The sequence below is a fragment of the Malaclemys terrapin genome, chromosome 15, assembly GCF_027887155.1.
Source record: "Malaclemys terrapin pileata isolate rMalTer1 chromosome 15, rMalTer1.hap1, whole genome shotgun sequence".
Classification (NCBI taxonomy): domain Eukaryota; kingdom Metazoa; phylum Chordata; order Testudines; family Emydidae; genus Malaclemys; species Malaclemys terrapin.
The window spans coordinates 10,116,478-10,137,049 of record NC_071519.1 but is presented as its reverse complement, the minus strand read 5'-3'; the positions used below and the strand labels follow the sequence as shown (position 1 = coordinate 10,137,049).

Genomic DNA, 20,572 nt, shown 5'->3' with positions numbered 1-20,572 from the left:
GGAGGGTGGGCTTTCCAACTAGCCCCCACCCTTCCTGGTCCCATTCCTTAAACATTTTCTTCAAAATTGTGAAATTACCACAATATTACTTACAAAAAAACAAAACAAACAAACATGAACCACACTACACTGCCCAAACTCCTATATCCTTCAGAGTTTGGTTTAACAGAATAAGATCTGTATCTTATGTTTTTAACCCACTCTGGGCCAGAGGGAGAGACGCTAAGCTTCCCTTTGTATTGCTCGGCCTTCTACCACCGAGGGTTCATACACCAAAAATAAAAACCCCTCCCAGGGGCAGAGCGAGAAACCCTAAGTTCTCCCCTTATGCTCAGTCATGCTACGACTGAGGGTGTATGCACCTTTTCTTGAACATTTTTAAAAGCTTGTTCAAACTTTCCTCTTGCTCCTGATATCGTTCAGCGAGTGACACAGCCTAGATTCTGAAATCGTAGCTTATTAAATTTCCTCGTCACACCTGACACCGGTCAGCGAGCGACACCGCCTAGATTTTGAAATCATAGCTTATATTTGTTATTTTTTTGCTACCTATCTGGAGGCCAGCAGGTTTGGTTAACCAGATTGTATTATGCTAAGTTTACTTGGTGGTGTGCACACCAATGTTTACAATAACTAAGGCATTTTACCAATCTTCCCCCTTTCGCATACACGTGTAGAGGTCAAGCATAGGAGTTTATTACACACAGTGCTGGCGGAGTGTCACTTGGTTTATTAGGCTCAGAGACACTGTTAATTAATTGATTACAATAGAATATATAGATTTTTTATGGGCGGGGGAAAGTGACGGGGTAGGCAGTTCCACACCCCAGGATAGGTTTTGCAGCAAGACAAGATAGCACATTAGCCAATGGTTAAAAGGTTACATAATGTCTCCGCTCATGGTTTTAAGTTAGCAAATTAACATTTAATTAATACTTTGATAAAAGGTTATTAGTATAAAATATATCATTTTGATTTGGGGTTCATAGGAATGGAGCAATTTTTTAAATTGTCTAACAGGTACATTCCTAGGGGTTAAAGCAAAGAAACGGTGAAAAAATATGATAATACAGATTGTCTCCTTTATGTCTTAAGGCAGGGCATTGGTCCCTGGGAAAGGTGGTGGAAGGATGCCATATTTTATACTGACATGTGCCCATTTTTATAAACTCAAGGTTGGATCTGTGGGAAGACTGTTTTCCCTTTAGGAGAAACACAATAGGAACAGGGATCCTTTGTTCAATTTGAAACATTGGATGAAACATAATTATTCAGTTATTGTTTTAACATTTGGCATTTTTACTGATTAAGCATATTTTAGCAAAGGCAATGTTATTTTGTTTATTTTGCTTTTTTTAGCTAATTACTATTTGCTAGGCCTTTGGTCTCCAGACCAAACTCTGGACTTTGGGTCTGAAAAAGATCTGGCACAATCCATATACCAGGTTGTTATATAAAATGCACATGGATTTTAACCCTTCATATCATTTTTTGTATTTAAAGTTATAAGTATTGGCTCTATACTGTCTGTATTTCAAACTTGTGCTATGCTTCTGGGTGACACCCCAGACAATTTGGCATCAGCACTGCCTAGCCTGCTTGATGGCCCATTAAGGATCATCAGCTAGACAACTGACCCATTGAGAGAAGGCAGATACACCTAATGACTCAGCAAGGCATGCAGGGACATGCCTATGGAGAGAACTTAAGGCTTCCAAGCCATGTGCTGGGCAGCTTGTGTTTGAAACAAAGGAAGCACAGGCTGCCTGGCAAGAGACTATAAAATAGGGTTACCATATTTCCACAATCAAAAAAGAGGACACTGGGGGGGGGGAGCCCCGCCCCAGCCCTGCCCTGCCCCGCCCCATCCACTCCCTCCCACTTCCCACCCCCTGACTGCCCCCCTCAGAACCCTCAACCTCCCTGCTCCTTGTCCCCTGAGTGCCCCTCCTGGGACCCCTGCCACTAACTGCCCCCTAGGATCCCACCCCCTATCTAAGCCTCCCTGCTTCTTGTTCCCTGACTGCCTCCTCCTGAGAACCCCCCACCCTAACTGCCCCCCTAGGACCCTACCTGTCCCCTGACTGCCCCGACCCTTATCCACACCCCCACCCCATATTCACACCCCCGCCCCCAGACAGATCCCCAGGACTCCCATGCCCTATCCAACTGCTCCCCACCCCCTGACAGGACCCCCAGAACTCCCGACCCATCCAACCCCCTCTACTCCCTGCCTGCCTTGACCCCTCTCCACACCCCTGCCCCCCTGACAGCCTCCCCAGAACCCTCGACCCATCTAACCGCTCCCTGTCCCCTGACTGCCCCCCTTCTCCAACTCCCCAGCCCCCTTACCGTGCCGCTCGGCTTAGAGCAAGGTGTCTGGCTCCGCCCCACCCCACCCGAGCGGGAGGAGGGGGGGAGGGGCTCTGGCTGCCGCTGCCAGCCCCACCGCCGCGTTCCCTCACAGGCGCACAGACCCGCCCCCAGCGCTGCCGGACGGCGTGCTAAGGCTGCAGGGGATGGGGGGAGCCGGGAAGGGGCTTTGGCTACTGAGGCCCCAATGTGAGCGGCGCTCGGCCGCCCTGTCAGCCGCTTTTCGCTCTTTAAATAGCCGACCGGGGGGGAAATCCCAGACATTCTTAGATTTTTAGAAATCCCCCCCGGACGGCTATTTAAAGAGCGAAAAGCCGGACATGTCCGGGGAAATCCGGACGTATGGTAGCCCTACTATAAAAGGCAGCTGCATCTTCTCCATTTTGTCTTCAAGCCTGCTTCTTATCTCTGGAGGAACTTCGCTACAAACTGAAGCTCTGCACTAAGGATTGAATGACCCATCCTAGCTGGGGATGTACTCAGAGACTTAACTTAAGCCAGCAGTTTATTCCATCACTGCTACAAGCCTGAACCAAGAATTTTGCCATTGCTGTATGTAATTGATTCTGTTTAACCAATTTTAGCTCTCATCTATATTTCTTTCTTTTTATGAATAAACCTTTAAGATTTTAGATTCTAAAGGATTGGCAACAGCATGATTTGTGGTTAAAATCTAATTGGTATATTGACATGGGTCTGGGGCTTGGTCCTTTGGGATCAGGAGAACCTTTTTTCTTTTACTGAGGTATTGGTTTTCATAACCATTTGTCCCCATAAGGAGTGGTGCTGGTGGTGACACTGGGAAACTGGAGTGTCTGAGGGAATTGCTTGATGACTTCCGGTTAGCCAGTGGACTGAAACTGAAGTCCTCTCTGTTTGGCTGGTTTGGTGTACCTTAATAGTGAAGGAACCTCAGCCTTGGGCTGTGACTTCCCCGCTCTAAGCAATTTGTCCTGAATTGATACTCTCAGTAGTGTCCTGCCCATAGGCTGCATTGTTACAGTGGGTGGAGCGTTGTAGTGACTTTGTTGAAGAAAGTGCATTTTAGTCGTGAATGTTTAAAAAAAATTAAATTAGACTTTCTGTGACGTTGTGCAGTCTATATGGCTTTATAAAAACATGATAAGAAGTGAATATAATGTAACTGGAATATGCCTCATGCAAAAGGTCTCTTGTAAGGTATCATTACAAAGCTTATCTACTGTGTGTGATCATCCTATTTGTATAAATGTACCACTCTTGTATCTAAAACTAGAAATATAAAATATAAATCTGAGGGTCTATTGTAATTGTGTAAAGTGTGGGCCATTAATGGTGGTTTGGAATCTTGATGACTCCCATTAACCAGAACCATTGTCTGCAGATGGCTGTGTTTTACCTGTAAGTCTTTCTGTATATGTGTGTGCTGGCAAGTGGGTAATGAAGTCTTGCAGTGACATGTGATCATGTCACCTGAACTGGAATTCATCTTTAACCTGGTGCTTTTCCAGTGGGGGCGGAGGGAACCCAGAGGGCCAAAGGGTTCCCACCTATGCAAAAGATATATAAAGGGGTGGAACAGAACAAAGGGGGTGGTGGAGCCATCATGAAAAATCCAATAGGTACCACCTAAGCTGGAACAAGAGCTGTACCAGGGGAAAGAATTGTGCCCAGGCCTGGAAGGTGTCCAGTCTGAGGAAAAAACTTACTGAAGCATCTCTAAGGGTGAGATTATCTGTATTTAGTTTGATTAGACATAGATTTGCGCATTTTATTTTATTTTGCTTGGTGACTTACTTTGTTCTGTCTGTTACTACTTGGAACCACTTAAATCTTACTTTCTGTATTTAATAAAATCACTTTTTACTTAATACATACTCTGAGTTAATTAATAATACCTGGGGGAGCAAACAGCTGTGCATATCTCTCTATCAGTGTTATAGAGGGCGAACAATTTATGAGTTTAAAGCTTATGCAGGGTAAAACGGATTTATTTGGGTTTAGACCCCATTGGGAGTTGGGCATCGGAGTGCTAAAGACAAGCACACTTCTGTGAGCTGTTTTCAGGTAAACCTGCAGCTTTGGGGCAAGTAATTCAGACCCTGGGTTTGTGTTGGAGCAGATGGGAATGTCTGGCTCAGCAAGAGAGGGTGCTGGAGTCCTGAGCTGGCAGGGAAAACAGGGATAGAAGTAGTCTTGGCACATCGGTTGGCAGCTCTCAGGGGGAGTTCTGTGATCCAACCCATCACACTTTCCTTTTTGGGAATAGCACTAGATTCTGTTCCAGGTTATAAAGGAATAAATTACTATAATGAAGAGATACTGCAGAGTTTAATTAACAGTGAGGAAAAATGGTCTAAGCAAGCCACGGTGAGACATTAGAACTTACATTTACCAAAGGAAGAGATACAGAGGGCTTTGCAGAGAGCAGGTGTTGTTATGTGTACCGTAGGAATATCATAAATGCTTACAAATTTGGGCAGTGCCGGCTAGAAAGGCTTACAAAGTGCTCCAGTTGGGCAGAACTACATGCAGCTCAGACATCGGGGATCTCAGGTTCTGGGAAAGGATTGTTAATATCCAATGCTGGCACCCGCAGCAAGTACTTGGTTTTATGGATCTCTGGAAAGTCTCTCTCTGTCATTCCTATTTCCCACTTGGGAAAATCTGGTGCGGCCTTCAGCCATAAGTCTTCCATGGGGCCTTTTGCAGTGAACCACCACTCCTAGGGAAACAAAAGGGAAACGAGATGCCAGAATGAGACTGGATCTTCAGAGACAGCATTTCCAAGATGGTCAGGAAGGGGAGGAGTCTGACAAGACCTCCCTATTCTTGCTATCGATCGCTATCTATCCCACACTGCCCCACCAGCAAGCCAGGGAACAAACGGATTACAAAAGTTGCAATTTGACCCTTGGTTCCCAGCTGGCTTTGGGGAAGGAAGTAATCTGCATCACGCCTAAACCAGGCACAGATCTCTTCCCCTTCCATGCTGGCTCAGCACTGCTGGCTGGTGTGTTGGATTCCCTGCTCCTATGTAGGAAGGGAAGCAGGACCCCATTGAAACTACTCAGCTACCCATGTTGTGACCCACAATACAGATAGCCCACACAGGGATGTTGAGGCCCCTTAAGCCCCCTTACTTACGTCCTTTTAGGGTGTAAGGTGAATGGTTTTCATTTGATGATTTACTCCTGCTTCACGCTACAGAGGCGCTATACTGGAAGTGTAAATATTGTAGTGACTTATCTTTCTACAAAAGACTTTATTGCAATAAAGCAGGCCAGCTGCCTTTACAATGATGACACCAGAACAGAACCATCAAACCACAGAACTGTCCTCCAAGATGATAAAAATGCATCTTGCTAGGGGAATTGTTCTCTCAGTTTGCCACCGGGGTGGAATTTCACAGGCTAGGCTGGCAGAGCCTGTGGTTGGAAAGGGCGATTCCAAACTCAAGTCTTCCACATTTTGTATGGCAGAGTACTGTAAACAAGGAGCCGGAGAAGGATCTTACGCAGATGGTTAGAACTCTACCTGTGTCCATTTGGGTCTGGAAAAAGTTCTCAGACATCCATATTTCAAATCCCCTCTCTTCCTGGGGCATGTCCTTCTGATGAAAGTAGGTAGCCATGGTTTATATGCCATCCTAGCTGTAGATTTCCCATACTTTTTTCCCCCTTCACCTCCAACTGTGATTGGACCAAGCATATTTCTGGCCAATGTCTTTTTAAAAGGCCAATAGCAGGTGCTTCCTGGCCCCAAAGCTGTCAGCCTGTCTATTAGTATTATTTTTTATTTGTATTGCCTCATTGTGCTCGGTGCTGGACAAACAGAACAAAAAACCATCCCTGCCCCAAGGAGCTATCAATCTAAGACAAGAGTCAACAGGTGGATACAGACAGACGGGGAGCACAAGAAAACAGTGAGACAATATTGGTCAACATGGTCGACTGTGGTCTCAAAGCACTTGGCATCATGGCAAAGGAGAGTTTTAACTCCAGTGCCCACACTGGCCTTTGTTGTCTTGGTCCAAAACAGAACTGTGCACCCGGGGCCATGGTAGAAGGTCCTGTTAAGACAAACCAAGTAGTTTTGAGTTTGTGTCCATAGTAAGCCATCACACCTTTCTTAGCCTAATACTGTACTTTCAAGGGATGAGACAAATGTAGCCATTTTGCTTAACTTCTAAATTCCAAACTATACACCCCAGCCATTTGCTCCAATCAGCTCCCTGGGCAGGAGAAGAAAATAGGCTCTGTCAAGAAACGCAAGAGCTACATTAGAGCACTGACTTTGAGATATTTTCTGACATACCTCACAAGAGTGGGCTAAAATTAGGTCAGAAACTAACACGGTCAATGGTAAAACTCTTCCAGTAAGAATGCTTGTCACTGTTATATGTCCATTGTTCCTGTGGTTGCCTTCACTTGTTCCATGTCCTGTCTATATGAAGAGTGTACCATGAAAGCGCATATTACTGTGCACTGATTTTCATGCATTGCAGGCATGCTACCATCTGGCAGTGTGTTCCAATTATACCAGCCTCTTTGCAGGTGCTTCAGGGCACATGGCCCAGCAGATACGTTGTCATGTAGGTGTCTTGGCCAGACTGCACTAGATCTTTAGTAATGCTCCTGTTTTTAAGTCTTTCTGCATTGCTGCTTGTGGGCCTTTTACATTTTTCTCTGCTTGTCTGACATCTGACAACAGCCAGCTGCTGTTCATCAGGGACTGGGCGTTTCTGTCCCTACTGGGAACAGTAGGCCAGGCAACCAGAAGGTGTGGGGTCAAGAAAGGGAAATTGGGGTGGGGACTGGGTGTGCTGGGACCTACGACCATGCAATGGAGGTGTAGGAAAGAAGGAGGGAAAGAGGGGAAGGGTGGCTTGTGCAGGGCTCTTACAAACACACTCAGGAGAACCTGGGAATGCATTCACTTCCCAATCCAAATCAGACCCCATTGGTACATTTTCACAACTAAAAAGTAGCTTACCAGATCTGAATGGCATTTCTCCTGCTCTCCAGGTTGAACCTGCAGCTGTCTCAGGAAGCACTTCATCAGATTCCTCTTCCCCCTGCATTCAGAGGCCTTCTCCTCTATTGCTCTCATAATGCAGTCTCCAGTACAGGGAATGTCCATCTCTGCCAGATGCTGGGAAATGCTATCATACTATACACCTTCCCTGATTGCTGTGATCATATGGTACCACAGGCTCTGGCCCTGTCTGTAAGGCAGTGAGCATGCTGATGTCGGTGCTGGCCAGCTGGCAGCCCGGTCGGATGATCCAATGAGGCATTGTAGAGATCAGATCACAAATCAATCACCGGAAGAAGCCTGCCACTGTGGAAGCACTGTGCAGCTAGGGGCCACCCACGTGGGCTGCATTGTTTGTACAAGTAGGTGGGTCCTGGTGAGGCTGACTCCTGGACAGTGGAATGCAGACAAGTGTCCAGACAGGCCACCTCTGCCGTATGGGATTGCACTGGGAGGTCCATTTGCACTCTTTGGGCTAACACAACATTGCCCTCTGCTCACCATGACACTGACAATGACCGAGGCTCGACCTCAAAGCACAGGTGGGTCAGCACAGTGAATAGCATAATAGAAACCCAAGTGTGTGTGTAGACGTGGAGCATGTTACGGCCATGCTAGGGAGAAGATGCTATGTTAACCATGACAAGTTGGACCAAGCCATGATGGGCAGGCAGGTGTAGACAGACGCATGGACAACATGAAAAGGAGATTTAATTTTGCAAATATAAAGTTTGCGCTAGAGAGAAAACCACTGGCCCCTAAAAATGATGCTCCTCTAGATCTTCCATCAAAATGTTCTCCAAAGCACAAGTTCCAGGCGCAGAGCAGGAAGCAATGTTATTTTGGAATGGTTGGGCATGTACTAGAAATGGTCCCAAACCTGTTAAATGTTTTGAATGGGATTTTATGCTTCTTAAACCATAGCCCTGAGAACCGTCCAGTGACGTCAAGATAAGTGCTGTTCACACAATACTGAGTGAGACACTTGGGTTGAAATCTCAGGCTGCATCTCACTCCCCAGCTTGGCAGATGTGGGCTTGTCTACACTTACCGGGGGATCGACGCACGGCGATCGATGCATCAGTGATCAATTTCGCAGGTCAAGACCTGCTAAATCGACCACAGATTGCTTTCCCGTTGACTCCTATATGCCACCAGATCAAGTAAGGGGAGTCGATGGGAGAGCATCTCCTGTCGACATTGCGTAGTATAGACTTTGTGGTAAATAGATCTAAGCTACATCGACTTGAGTTACGCTATTCACGTAACTTAAATTGCGTAGCTTAGATCGACTTTTCCCTGTAGCGTAGACAAGGAGTACTGCAGAGTAACTCTGGCAAGAGCTGGGAGCCTATTTGTTGGATTTTGTAAATAGTCACCACTGCAGGGTGAGCAGTAGCACAGTTAATGGAGTCCTTGAGAGATTCCGTTCCATTCTGGTGGAGGAGAGTTCTGATGATGGGGGTGGGTGTGGACGTACACAACAGGGTGAAGGATCAGGTGCTGCGCATGCTCCTCCCCAAGCCTTGTCCCCAAATGTCATGCCAGCCCCAGGCTGTCTGAGAATATACCACAAATATTAGTGGAAGTTAGAAGTTAGGTGGGCTTGGGGTGTATGTCACAGTGGTGCGGCAGTTCCCCGCCCCTGTCAGGAAGGAGTTAAAGAGCTCCTCCAGCACAACCAGCCTCAAGCCAGTGCAGCTGTAAGCCTTGTCCAGCCTAGGTATGGGGCGGGAGGGTTAAAAAGGAGGATCCCAGCTCAGTTTGGGGCAGCACTCTGAAGGAGCAGGACTGCAGTGCCGCGGTCCCTGACTCCCAGAAGCAGGGGTTGCTGACTGGGGGAACAGCTAGAGAGCCTTGCCCACCCAGGCCCTTGCAGAAAGGAGAAGGGCTGATACTTTTGCCCTTTTTTGCTCTCTTTTTCTTTGACTTCCCAAACTGTTTGTTTGGGCTACTTTAATTCCCCCTACCCCTGGGCAAGGGGGCAGAGGCTATGAACAGCACTGGACTCTGCCACAGGAACAGGTCCCATCCTTTCCCCCAGGGGGTGCTAGGGAGGTACAGCCTACTGCAGGTACCCACCCGCTCCATCCAGGATTTCGATCATTTGCCCTCACAACACCGCCCCCCTCCCCCCCGCCCCTTGACTTTATCTATATTGCAGCCATTGACCTGCAGCCAGCACCACTTTCTTCTAGGGAATCCTAAATCCCTTCCCAGAGACCAGCTCATCTGGTGCTCAAAGGAAAGATCTTTCAGATTACCAGCTCACGGGACTTACATTGCTGATCTCCAGCCAGGATTTCTCCAGGAGGTTTCCATATGTGTCACAGAGTTGGAATGCTTGGGATAGGTAGATTTGGCTCTGTTCTTCATTGCCCAACACCAGGAGGATATAGGCTTTCAGGTGGTAAACCCGAGGGTAACAGATAGGGCTTGTGGAGCAGCGAGAGAGAACCTGGTCCAAGTCCTAACAAGAGAACAATTGAGATTCATGTCAGGATGACATCCCAGAGCTTTGAGATCCCTTTGCAGGAATACAGTATGGCCTGAGGAGAAGAGCCAGCTAGAAAGAAACAGGAAACCTGCAGAGAGATAGAAAGTAGCAGGGGTGAGATAAAAACCAGGAAGATTCAGACTGTATGAACTCGTCTTGATCATGCACTTAGGCAGCACTCACTAACTTGGCTTTGCAATAGTCTCTTATCCGACCTACAGGACAAATCCTCTTTGGAAATTGTGCCCTGTGTGTGGCTGATTTCTCTTCTACCTCCTGTCCAGAGGCCACTCTGAGAGAATCCTAAAGATATGTTTCTTGCAAAGTGAGTGGGATGGGGACGAGGGGACATCTGTCACAGCCTTAATAGCATCTTTTTCTGCATCCACACAATGTCCGAATAATCTGTCATGGTTCTCTCACCCCACAAATGTGCATCAATTACTGGCCCTGGAAACATATCGTTGAAGGGCTATGATCATGAAATACTGCTGTTTGATCAAGGGTTGCCCCCACTTTCTGAATCCTTCCACTAGCTTCCTGCCTCTTATTGCATCAAATTAAAGTTTCTCGGTCTCCCCTACAAACTCTATAATGTAGAAATAAACCTAGCTGCACAATGCAAAAATGTCAATGCCTTCTCCCCTCCTCCCCTGCACAGCTGGACACATACAAATATAGAACATCACTTTTGACCCGTTTCCATGTTAAAAATAGAAGTGTCTCTGTATGCTTTGGGGGCACTTCATTTTGTCTGGGGATTTCCCCTCCTCTCCATTGTAGTGTATTATGGGGAAAAAAGAGTTTTTGCAATTCTTGCCATCAATTTTGGGATGAATCAACTGGAAAGAAGCAAAATGATGATCAACCTTCCCCTCCACTTGGAATAGCTTTGCATTGGTTATGGCTCATGCGGAGTGTAGTGCAGCACTGAAGGGATTTCAAAACCAACCCACCACCTGAACAGCCATTAAAACAATCCCAGGGGCCCGAACAGGGAACTAGGCAATTCAAGGGAGGAGACCGAGGCTAGTAGAGCTGAGTAGATACACAGGGCTGAAGAGTTGCAGGTGTCAGGACCCTGGTATTGAATCCAAGTCCATTGGGTCCCTAAAAGGGATCCCCAGTGTCCGCGCCATGGCAGCGTGCGGAACCACTACCCCTGACTGACGGCCTTGGTGCTAAAGACCTACAGCCCCACAACCCCTGATTGGCTGGACTGACAGCATTCTCACTAGGCACCTGGACTATATAAAGACCCCAACAGGAAGAGGAAGCTGTCTGAGCAGCAGGCCATTACTGCCTGGACCACCTTGCTGCCCTGCTGTTTCGCCTGAGCTTGCCTTGCTGCTGTACTGTCTCACCTGACTCTGTCTTGCCTGACTGCACCTACCTATCTTGCCAACCCAAACCCTTCGATTGTATCTCCTGGCGACAGACCCCCCCCCCGCGAGAACTCTAACCATTGCCCCGGACTGCCTGGAATACCAATTGTCCTCTCAGTTACCAGACCACCCACACACCACTAGACGACGACTCTGGACTCCCCTAGTCTGCCCCTCCTGACCTATCATAATGCCCAGTGTCTGAAAGAGAGGGGTGCAGGGAAACGTGATAGATGGCTGCTCCCAGTGGGCCTGATTCAAAGCCCATTGAAAGACTCCCATTGACATCATGGGCTGAAAGACTCCCATTGACATCATGGGCTTTGGATCAGGCCCTCCATGTCTAGCAGCCATCAGGAGATATCCAGCCGCCATTTGCAGATGTATTGCATTTTACAGTCTTTCCACATAATGTGGACATCTCCTTCTCCCTCTCACCTTTAGCGTCTTAGTACGAGTCTCCCGGACCAATTCAGGCCTTTCCTCAAGGTGTTTCCGTAGCATAAGGATCTCACACTCCAAGAATCTACAGAATCCATTGGTAGCAAAGAATGAGGCGCTAGTTCTCCTCAGCAACCTTCTGGCCTTTTCAAAAGGCTCCTTGAAGTTGCCCCACTGCTGAAGTCTGGCAAACCTAGATCACCAAGAGAGAGATCCACCTAAGATTTGCTGTAGGGGATTGGACTATTGGACCAGCCAGTGGCACCGACCTATATATGGAAAACTCACGCTGCATCTAGCTACCTGCACAGTGCTATACAATGGGCAGAGGAATTCTTCCTAATGCACGCAGCAAAGCATGAGATAGGATTACCACCAACTTAGATTGTACTTTGGGGGCAGTGACTGTCTCGTTATTCTGTGTTCGTACAGCGCCGAGCACAGCAGGGTACTGGTTCATGACTAGGACTCCTAGGCACAATGATGTTGATTATAATAATTTAATGCAAAATAAAGATGTTTTCACTAGACCTAAAATTATCCATCCGAGGTATGTGCCATGATGACAAAAACTTTTCAGCCACCCCCCCAGCTAGGGTGGCCTTAAGGCTCATGAATACCCCATTCAGTCGTCTAGTAGAACTGGCCCAGTTCTGCCACCCTTACTCATATTGAGAAGTACCTGATCCACCAAGTAGTCACACTGATTTCAACAGGACTCATGGACTAAGGAACTATTCAACGTGAGTACGGACGGCAGAATCCGGCCCAAAGTTTCTGAATTCCGACCCACCATATGGCAAAATAAAGATTAAACCAGTAACACAGCAAAGCAATTTTGAGGAGACTTTGTATATTACCAAATGGCCACGGATGAATACAGCCCCAACATGATGCTGTTCTGAGACATAAGGATGCAGTTTTTTTCATTGCGTTGTATGAATTCCAGGCACTCTTTAAATGACTTAAATGAAAATCCTGTAAAAGAAATTTGCATTAGAGAAGCTATTTCCCCTTCTGGTGGGGGTGTATTTCCCTATTCTAAAACTACCATAAGTACAAAGATCATCAAGAGGGATCTTGGAAGTAGCTGAATCACCTGGCATAAAAAATCCTCAGATCTCAATGAAAGTCTAAAAGAAATGTTGCAAGATTTGAGTTTTAACTGAGCTCCTTGGGGCTGTCACAGGCTCTGTATCAGTGGTCTCTAGTGCAAGGGGAGAAACCCCATACTGGGCAGAAAAAATGAAAGCCTCATCACCCAAGCATGCAGTCCACTTTAAACTGCCCATGTTTCTGTAACACTGACAGACTCCAATTGTCAGCAGCTGGGATCGAATCTGAGACCTCAGCAGCTTAGTGCATGAGCCTCTACTGAATGAGCTAAAAGCCAACTGCCTGTTAGCTAAGGTTGTAGAGCAGACTCATACTCTCGCTCTAAGCGGTCTCGGTGCCACTAGATGGGACAGAACACCACACTCAGCAGCATAGGAGTGCGCATGGGGTGTGCCAGGTGTGCCCAGGCACACCCTAATGCAGGGGTGGGCAAATGGCCCCCCTCTCCCAGCGCGGCAAGCCACAGGGTCTGCGCTCCCAGGCCCCCTCCCCTGGAGCCATGCCGCTGCGCACGCAGCGCTTTGGGGGCCGGGGCTGTGCACTCCCGCAGGGCAGTGTTTGGTTCTGCGGGGAAGCTAGGAGCCTCATCTCATGTTAAGGGATCTGGGGCCAGGGGGGTTGGATAAGGGGTGGGGGCAGTCAGGGGACAGGGTGGGTTGGATAGGGGGTGGGATCCTGGGGGGGTGGCTAGGGGTTGGGGGAGGTCTCTGGAGGGGGCAGTCAGGGAGCAGGGGGGGTTGGATGGGGCATGGGAGTCCCGGGGTCTGTCAGGGGGCAGATAGGGGTCAGGGCAGTCAGGGGACAGGGAGTAAGGAGGGTCCTGGGGGGCAGTTAGGGTGGGGGGGTCTATGGAGGGGGTTGTCAGGGGACAAGCAGCTGTGGGGGATTGGATGAGTCGGGAGTTCTGGGGGGGGCTGTCAGGAGGCAGGGGTGTGGAGAGGGGTTGGGGGAGGCAGGGAGCACGGTGGTTGCATGGGTCGGGATTTCTGGGGGTCCTGTCTGGGGGCGGGGAGCGGTTGGATAGGCATGGGAGTCCTGGGGGTCTGTCTGGGGCGGGGGTGTGGCTAAGGGTCGGGGCAGTCAGGGGACAGGTAGGGGGTATGGTCCTGGGGGGCAGTCAGGGGACAAGGAGCAGGGAGGCTTAGATAGGTGGTGAGGTACTGGGGGGCAGTTAGGGGCAGGGGTCCCAGGAGGGGGTAGTCAGGGGACAAGGAAAAGGGGGGGTTGGAGGTTCTGAGGGGGGAAGTCAGGGGGCGGGAAGTAGGAGGGAGTGGATGGGGGCAGGGTGGGGGTGGGGCTAGGACGGGGCTCACTGGGTGCACACCCTAATGAAATGGGCTGTGCATGCCTATGCTCAGGAGGTGTGTGAGTTACATTTGTTCTCCACAATGGATGCAATGCAGGGATGGGCAAAGCAATTCCTATGTTGTGGAGCAGCAGCAGTCCTTCCATAAGGAAGGTTGCCACTTGGGTCCCATTATCCATCCCTCTCTTTCTAAAAGGTGTTTTTGAAAGAGGACCTCCTTAAACTATAGAGCAAAAAGAGAGTTTCAAATTCTTCCAACTTTTTTGCCACTTTTGTAGGGGAAAAAAACAGATAACCACAACCAAAAACCCAAAGAGAATTGGCTTCAGCAGATGACTGCCTTTGAGCACGATTGTGAGAGTAACCTACAATACGTTATTAAACATGTTTAACAGATACTCCAAGGAACAGACATTCCTACACTGGCTAGCTTGGTGTTGCATGTAAAAGGATTGCTGGAGCCCTAGACTTTCACTGCAAGGAAAGTCTCTAGCCCTTTCCCATGCAGAAGTAGAGCTCACAGCATAGTCAGATCAGTAGAGAGGCTAGACATGTCAAAGAAAAAGGTTTCCCACCGCCAATCAAAGGTTCACAAGGGAGTTCTCCCCTCTTGCAGACCTCAGGAAACCCACTGTAAGGTGGTGTGAAGTGACCACCTAATCTCCCAGCCAAGCCCCCTGTTCTCACCCAGTCCCCTCACTTTGTGGGCTTTCTGAAGTCTGTACGAAGACAGCTGTGGTCCTGGAGACCTTAGGCCAGGTCTACAATTCAATGTTTTACTGGCCTAGTTAAGTCAGTTAGGGGAGTGATTTTTTTTAATGAGATAGCTGTGCCAGCCAAAGCCCTAGCACGTAGCAGCTATACTGGGCGGGAAAAGGGCTTTTGCCAGTACAGTTTATGTCATTCACAAAACTGGTATAAACTGGTACAGCATCTCCATTAGCAGGGTTTTGCCAATTCAGCCATACTGATATAGTTATACTGGCAAAGGTTTTAAGTGTACACAAGGCTTTAGATGTGCGGAGTGCCAGGGGGCTAAAAGGAGCAGGGTGATTGGGGTAGAGATGAGGGGAATTCCTCCATGCCGGCTGCGTGAAGTCTGCAGAACCCCAGTTAGCCTTGTTGGCCAACTTTACAACCTCCCACCTCCCAGTATAAGGCTCCAGATTTGTATGAGAATATCCCAAAAGCGTCAACATTCACACAGATATCAACATCCCTTCATCAGAGCTACAACCCCTTTTCTGTTAAATCTTTTAGCTCTCTTCTTTAAAAGCATATCAATTGCAGTTTAACCACAAACGAGATGCCAGAATGGCGCCACCGTTTTCTGGCAGTGTTGACATGGCAACCGTCCCTGTCCAGGAGTGTCTTTGCAAAGCACGCCTTTATCTGTTGTCCTCATTACCCAGTACTTACCAGCATAAAGCAAGAGTTCTAAACAGTAAGAAAAGAAACAAGCCATCCCAATGATTGTCTCCTCCACAACAGCCAACTGCTCCAGCCAGCTCAGTACTTGCACACAATCTTGGTACCTAGACATCATGGAGAATTATTGCACGACTCATTTTATTCTGAGGTGTTTCTCCCCAATCCCTTTATTTCTTTTCCTCTTTCCATGTCTCATTCTCTATCCTCCCATCCATCATTCCACTCATATATCTATCCTATTTTTCTCTCCAAGGATCTTTGGTCAACGAGCTTATGGAGAAGGGCTTCAAGGATGCCTGACAAGACACTGAGTGGATAGAGACGTTCCACTGTGGTCCTTCCCAGGTGCGCAAAGTATCCCTATGTGCATATAAGTGTCTGCAAGGTCCACTGTGGATAGCTAATTGCCTTTCCAGCTGGTCATTGACAAGGAAAAGCACCAGGAACAGTGCATATAGAAGCCAGGTGGCCAATCTATTACTACAGACAAACATGCCCCAGCAGAAGGAACAGTTGTGAGAACAAGTGTGTTCAGGAAGCCACTGTGGCTCAGAGAGAGTTCTCATAGACTGATGTCTAATAAGAGACAGACCAGTCTTTTAATCTGCCAGGGGTGGGAGGAAATAAGGCTGCCACATGACTCCAGTTGACACTTCTGAGCCATGTGACAGAGGTACCTGCATCCCAAGTATGGGGATCCAAACTGCCTCCTCATGAGGAAGAAATTCACTTCAGAAGAAAAGTACCAGCCAACCAAAGCAAAAAGCCAAACTTAGCCTGTCCATACTTCCTCACTTCCTGGCTCTATAGACCAGGGAGGTCCTTGGTCGCCCTCATAATGTGCCTCCCACCTCTTTCTGTCAAGGGCACATTGTTATCATCCATAGTAATTCACATTAAGAGCTGTTAGGTATGGCTCAGTATTATCCCTCCATCTCCTCCTTGGTCAGCCATGAGGTCAGGCACCATAAATAGGGCCCTGTGTAAATCACATTTTTGTGGAGGACATGGAAATCGAGAAAATGCCCCCAAACCGTGATCTTTTACATATTTTTCCTTACAATTGACTAAATGTACTTATCAAATTCATTCCTTGCAAACTGTCGGGAATTTTCTTTAAAAAAAAAAATTGATTTATACAGGGCCTTAAACATGATATCCTTCCTAGAGACATTTCCTAGAGACACTGGTCTGTCTTCTGTCATTGTAACCACATGCCTTGCCCACTGAAGTCATTGGGATTTCTTTATATTTACTATACTTGTGTCTCCATCGACCTCCCACAGTTCCCTATTAGATTTCTTCTCCATACACCATTCTCCTTAGCCCATCCATATGGGAACATAAATTTGCATCATACCTGGTGCTCAGAAAGAGAGCTTTGAAGAGCATGCAGAGAACCAGATAGTCCAGCTTCGGTTTCTTCAGTCGCACACACATTTCATGGGCTCGATAGCCTGTGGAGAAAACAAATGTATTAAGTGTCTCTCCCTTAATACTGACACCTTCTCTTCACAGTATACGATGAAAGCAGACTTACCTAATTGAATAGATAAGGGCAGGTTACCCAAGCAGAGCTTCATAGAGGCCAATGACTGTACTAATTTAACTGTTGTTAATAGCCCTCCTCCGATAACCCGGAGGTGAGAGCTACGCTGGATGGCCATCAGCTCATATTTCATCCATTTATCTTCGTTACCCATCATCTGGCAGCAGAGTGAGAATTCCGAATAGGATGAAATGATCTAAAATGTTCAAAAAAACAAGAGCCTGAAACTGTTGACTGAATCGTTATCTGGTATAGGCTCAAAAGGGACACATGGATGAACCAGAAACCCCCACATTTCTTTGTTCCTTTTTCTCTTACAACACTGACCATTAAAAAAAATTAGGATTATTAATATTAACGTTTATTATGCTCATGTCTAAAGGCTCCAGTCAGGATTCCCCCCCTGTGCTAGGTGTTGTACAGACACAGAATATAAACTAGTGTACATGAAATTAGCAATAGTTTAAAAATCAGAACCAACCTAAACTGTTACAATAAAAAAAATGAAACTGAACCTCAGATCAACTCTTTTGGGAGGCTTAAAAAGCTCAGTGAACTTTAAATTGTTTGTCATTTCACCACATCTCTGCCTCCCTAGTTCTTACCAGAGGCAGAAGTGCTGCAACATGACAAGGAAGACCATGGGCATGTTTTACCAGCCAAGACAGAAAGAAGCAAGGCATGCTGGAAATCTGACAAGAAAGCTGGTTTTCCATGAGATTTCCAGCCCCAGAGGCTTAGACAGTGTGAATGAGGTTCAGAAAAACATCAGAACATTGGGCTGATTATCCAAAGCCAGCTTTTACAGGTCAACCCATGGTTTGTTGAAATCGGACATCTGCTCCATAACAGTCAGGACTCTTCAATCCCCTTTGGGCAGGGTGTGTCCTGTCACCACAGTTACTTCCTCTTCTTTGGGGGCAGGAGGAGAGGGTTCCCAGTGGCGAAGGTGGACCCACCTGGCTCTCATCCTCTGATTCCTCTGCTGAGTTCACCTTCATGAGTGCTGCCAGGCGACAGAACTTCTTGCTGTTTGTAGCAGTGTCCAGGCTGAAAAGTTGCCACAATAAGGAAAGGCAGTGGCCCTGCTGGTACAGGAAAGCTAATTTCTTCTCCCTGTCACACAAGAGACACATCTTTAGCCAGAGCGGATCCCAGCAGCACAAAGATCTCACTATTGCTACTAATTAAACAGAGAGCAGCGGTGGGAGGAGGAGGGATCCTGAATTGAACATTCCTTCCTCCTCCTAGGAGAGGAGGCATGGAGGATTCCAGGGGCAGGAAAGGGGAAAGGAAGAAGTAGCAATTGGATGATGGGGTACCAGTTGGGGGAGGGTCAGTCAACGGAGGGGTGGCATTGTGGGGGAGGTGGATGTAGCAGCAGGGAGGTTGAGGGTACCTGTGGGCATTGGGAAGGACAGGAGACATCTGCTCCCCCACTTTGGCTGGCTGCAGAAGGGAGCAGCACAGAAGAACCTGAGGCTGCTTTATGCAGCAATGCTGAGAACCCTCCCCCTTCCCTGGCCACTACAGATCAGCTTTTAGGCTCCAGCCAGGGGGGATTAGCAATTGTAGCCCTGTGCCAGCAGGGGTTGCTCTGTCAGCAGAGGGGAGCAGGAGGGGCTTGGCCAGGGCATGAGGGAGCACCATTGGCTGGGTCAGACGCTTCTCCCCCACTATCTCGCAAGCATGGGGGGGCACAGTTATGGGGAGCATCACAGGGGATAGCTGTGAGGGGGATATGGGGAAAGCCATGCTGTCAACTCTCGTGATAGATGGCATTTTCCCTAAAGCCCCAGCTCCTGGAGTCATGGGATCACAGGAGAACCTTGGCTGCCATTTATTATTTCAAAAGAACAAGGTTCATGTTGTGAAGAAAAGCTTGAGAGACTGGTGATCTTCGGGGAAGGAAAGAGAAGCCGGAAGGGCTGGGAGAGAGGAAAGAGACTGGGGTGGGAGGCTGTTTGGGGCAGAGAGAACAAGAGGGCTATTGGGGAGTCTGGACGGATTTCACATGGAGAGAAGCCTGGAGCGGGAAGGAGGGTGAAAACTCAGCTCACCATCTGGAGACTGCTGCAGTGTAGGCTGGGAGCCTGCCACTGGGGACACTGTAGGGGGAGGCCAAAGTAGATGTTGGTGTTTTATTGAGGGGGATCGGATGAAAGGCAGTTGTGCTAGGACATTTTGGTGATCCAGGAAGGAGGGTTGCTTCGTGGCAGAGAATTACTCTGTCCATCTCCCCCACCAGTGGCTGTAAGAGGTGAATGTAATGGGGGGAAGGGGGGAGTTGTGGCAGCAGGAAGGGGGTTCCAGCAGAGATGGGGAAGAAGGTGAGCAGAGGAGGAGGGTGGCAGCAGCAGGGGAATATGATGAGGTACGTTGGGGATTCCTGGGGGATAGGTGAGACAGCCTGACTCCCCCCTGGTGCCTCAACCCAAACTCCGACATTCCACCCCTCAGGGCCTCACCTACCGCTCCTGGAATCCAGCCTTTTCCTGCTCACTTTTTTCCCCACTCCTGAGATCCCCCTGCTGGACTGTCCATCACTTCTACCTGTCCTCACTACCTCACCTTCGCCCCCAAGCACCCCATCTTCAGGCTCCCTTCTCCCCTCCTACCTTAACCCTTCACCTCTGCACTTCCTCCTTTCCCCTGCCTTAACCCTCACCGCCTGGTACCCCGGGCTGCCTCACTGACCTCTGCCACCAACCCCTCCCCTGCTGTTCCACCACTGCCTCCCTCCACCGGGGCTCCCTCATCTCCCCCAGCTTCCCCCTCCACAGCACCTCCCCCATTATGCACCCCACTCTGATATCTCCCCTTCCTGGGTACCTCCAGCCCCTCATGCTGATACCCCCACCGCCCCTCTCTCTCTGCTTGAATCCCCAGCAACACTATCCTGCACGGCCCAAAGGGTCTCTCCATAACACCAGATGCTTTTCCTTGCTCCCTCTGCCCCCGTTGGCCCCAAAGCCCATGGCTCCCAAAAGAGCTTCTCCTAATCTCAGGTGCCCCTTCACCTAGGACATCCCCGAACCACTAAGATGATGACTTCTTGCTCCACAACCTAAAAGAATGCTCGTAAACACATTACGCAGCGATGCAGTAGAATACATTCTGTTAAAGCATTGGCACTGTTCAAGTAGATTGTTTATAGTGCAAATAAAAACCTTAAAACTTGTTTACATATGTTGCACCCATTTTTATCACAAACGGGTAAATTGAAGCACTGTTCCCAGACTGAAATATGAGCATTCCCATGACGAGGCTGGTTAGCAAGGACAGGCCAACATTTGGAAATAATGCCGTCAGCAGTAGCAGGGAGTATAAAAATATTCTCAAAAGCAAATGCATTTCTTTGCAATTGATTCCTGTTTTCCAAAATAAATGCCTTGCTTTAAAGTACTGTACCATTGGGAATGCACATATCTGTAATTCCCTCTTCCCTACAGTGTGTA

The 20,572-nt window shown here is 48.2% G+C and overlaps 1 protein-coding gene across 1 annotated transcript in view; it reads right to left on the bottom strand.

Moving 5' to 3' along the window:
• Positions 1-4,809: 4,809 nt before the first annotated feature.
• The window catches only part of LOC128823364 (adenylate cyclase type 10-like), a 74,336-nt gene continuing 58,573 nt past the window's right edge, over positions 4,810-20,572 (bottom strand). The window contains exons 28-35 of the mRNA XM_054005608.1: positions 18,074-18,230; positions 17,106-17,310; positions 16,926-17,022; positions 15,554-15,669; positions 12,573-12,690; positions 11,710-11,905; positions 9,671-9,859; positions 4,810-5,077 (exon numbers count right to left, since the gene is read on the bottom strand). Of these exons, the coding sequence (XP_053861583.1) occupies positions 4,889-5,077; positions 9,671-9,859; positions 11,710-11,905; positions 12,573-12,690; positions 15,554-15,669; positions 16,926-17,022; positions 17,106-17,310; positions 18,074-18,230 (1,267 nt within the window). The 3' untranslated portion in view covers positions 4,810-4,888. The remainder of the gene's footprint in view (positions 5,078-9,670; positions 9,860-11,709; positions 11,906-12,572; positions 12,691-15,553; positions 15,670-16,925; positions 17,023-17,105; positions 17,311-18,073; positions 18,231-20,572) is intronic.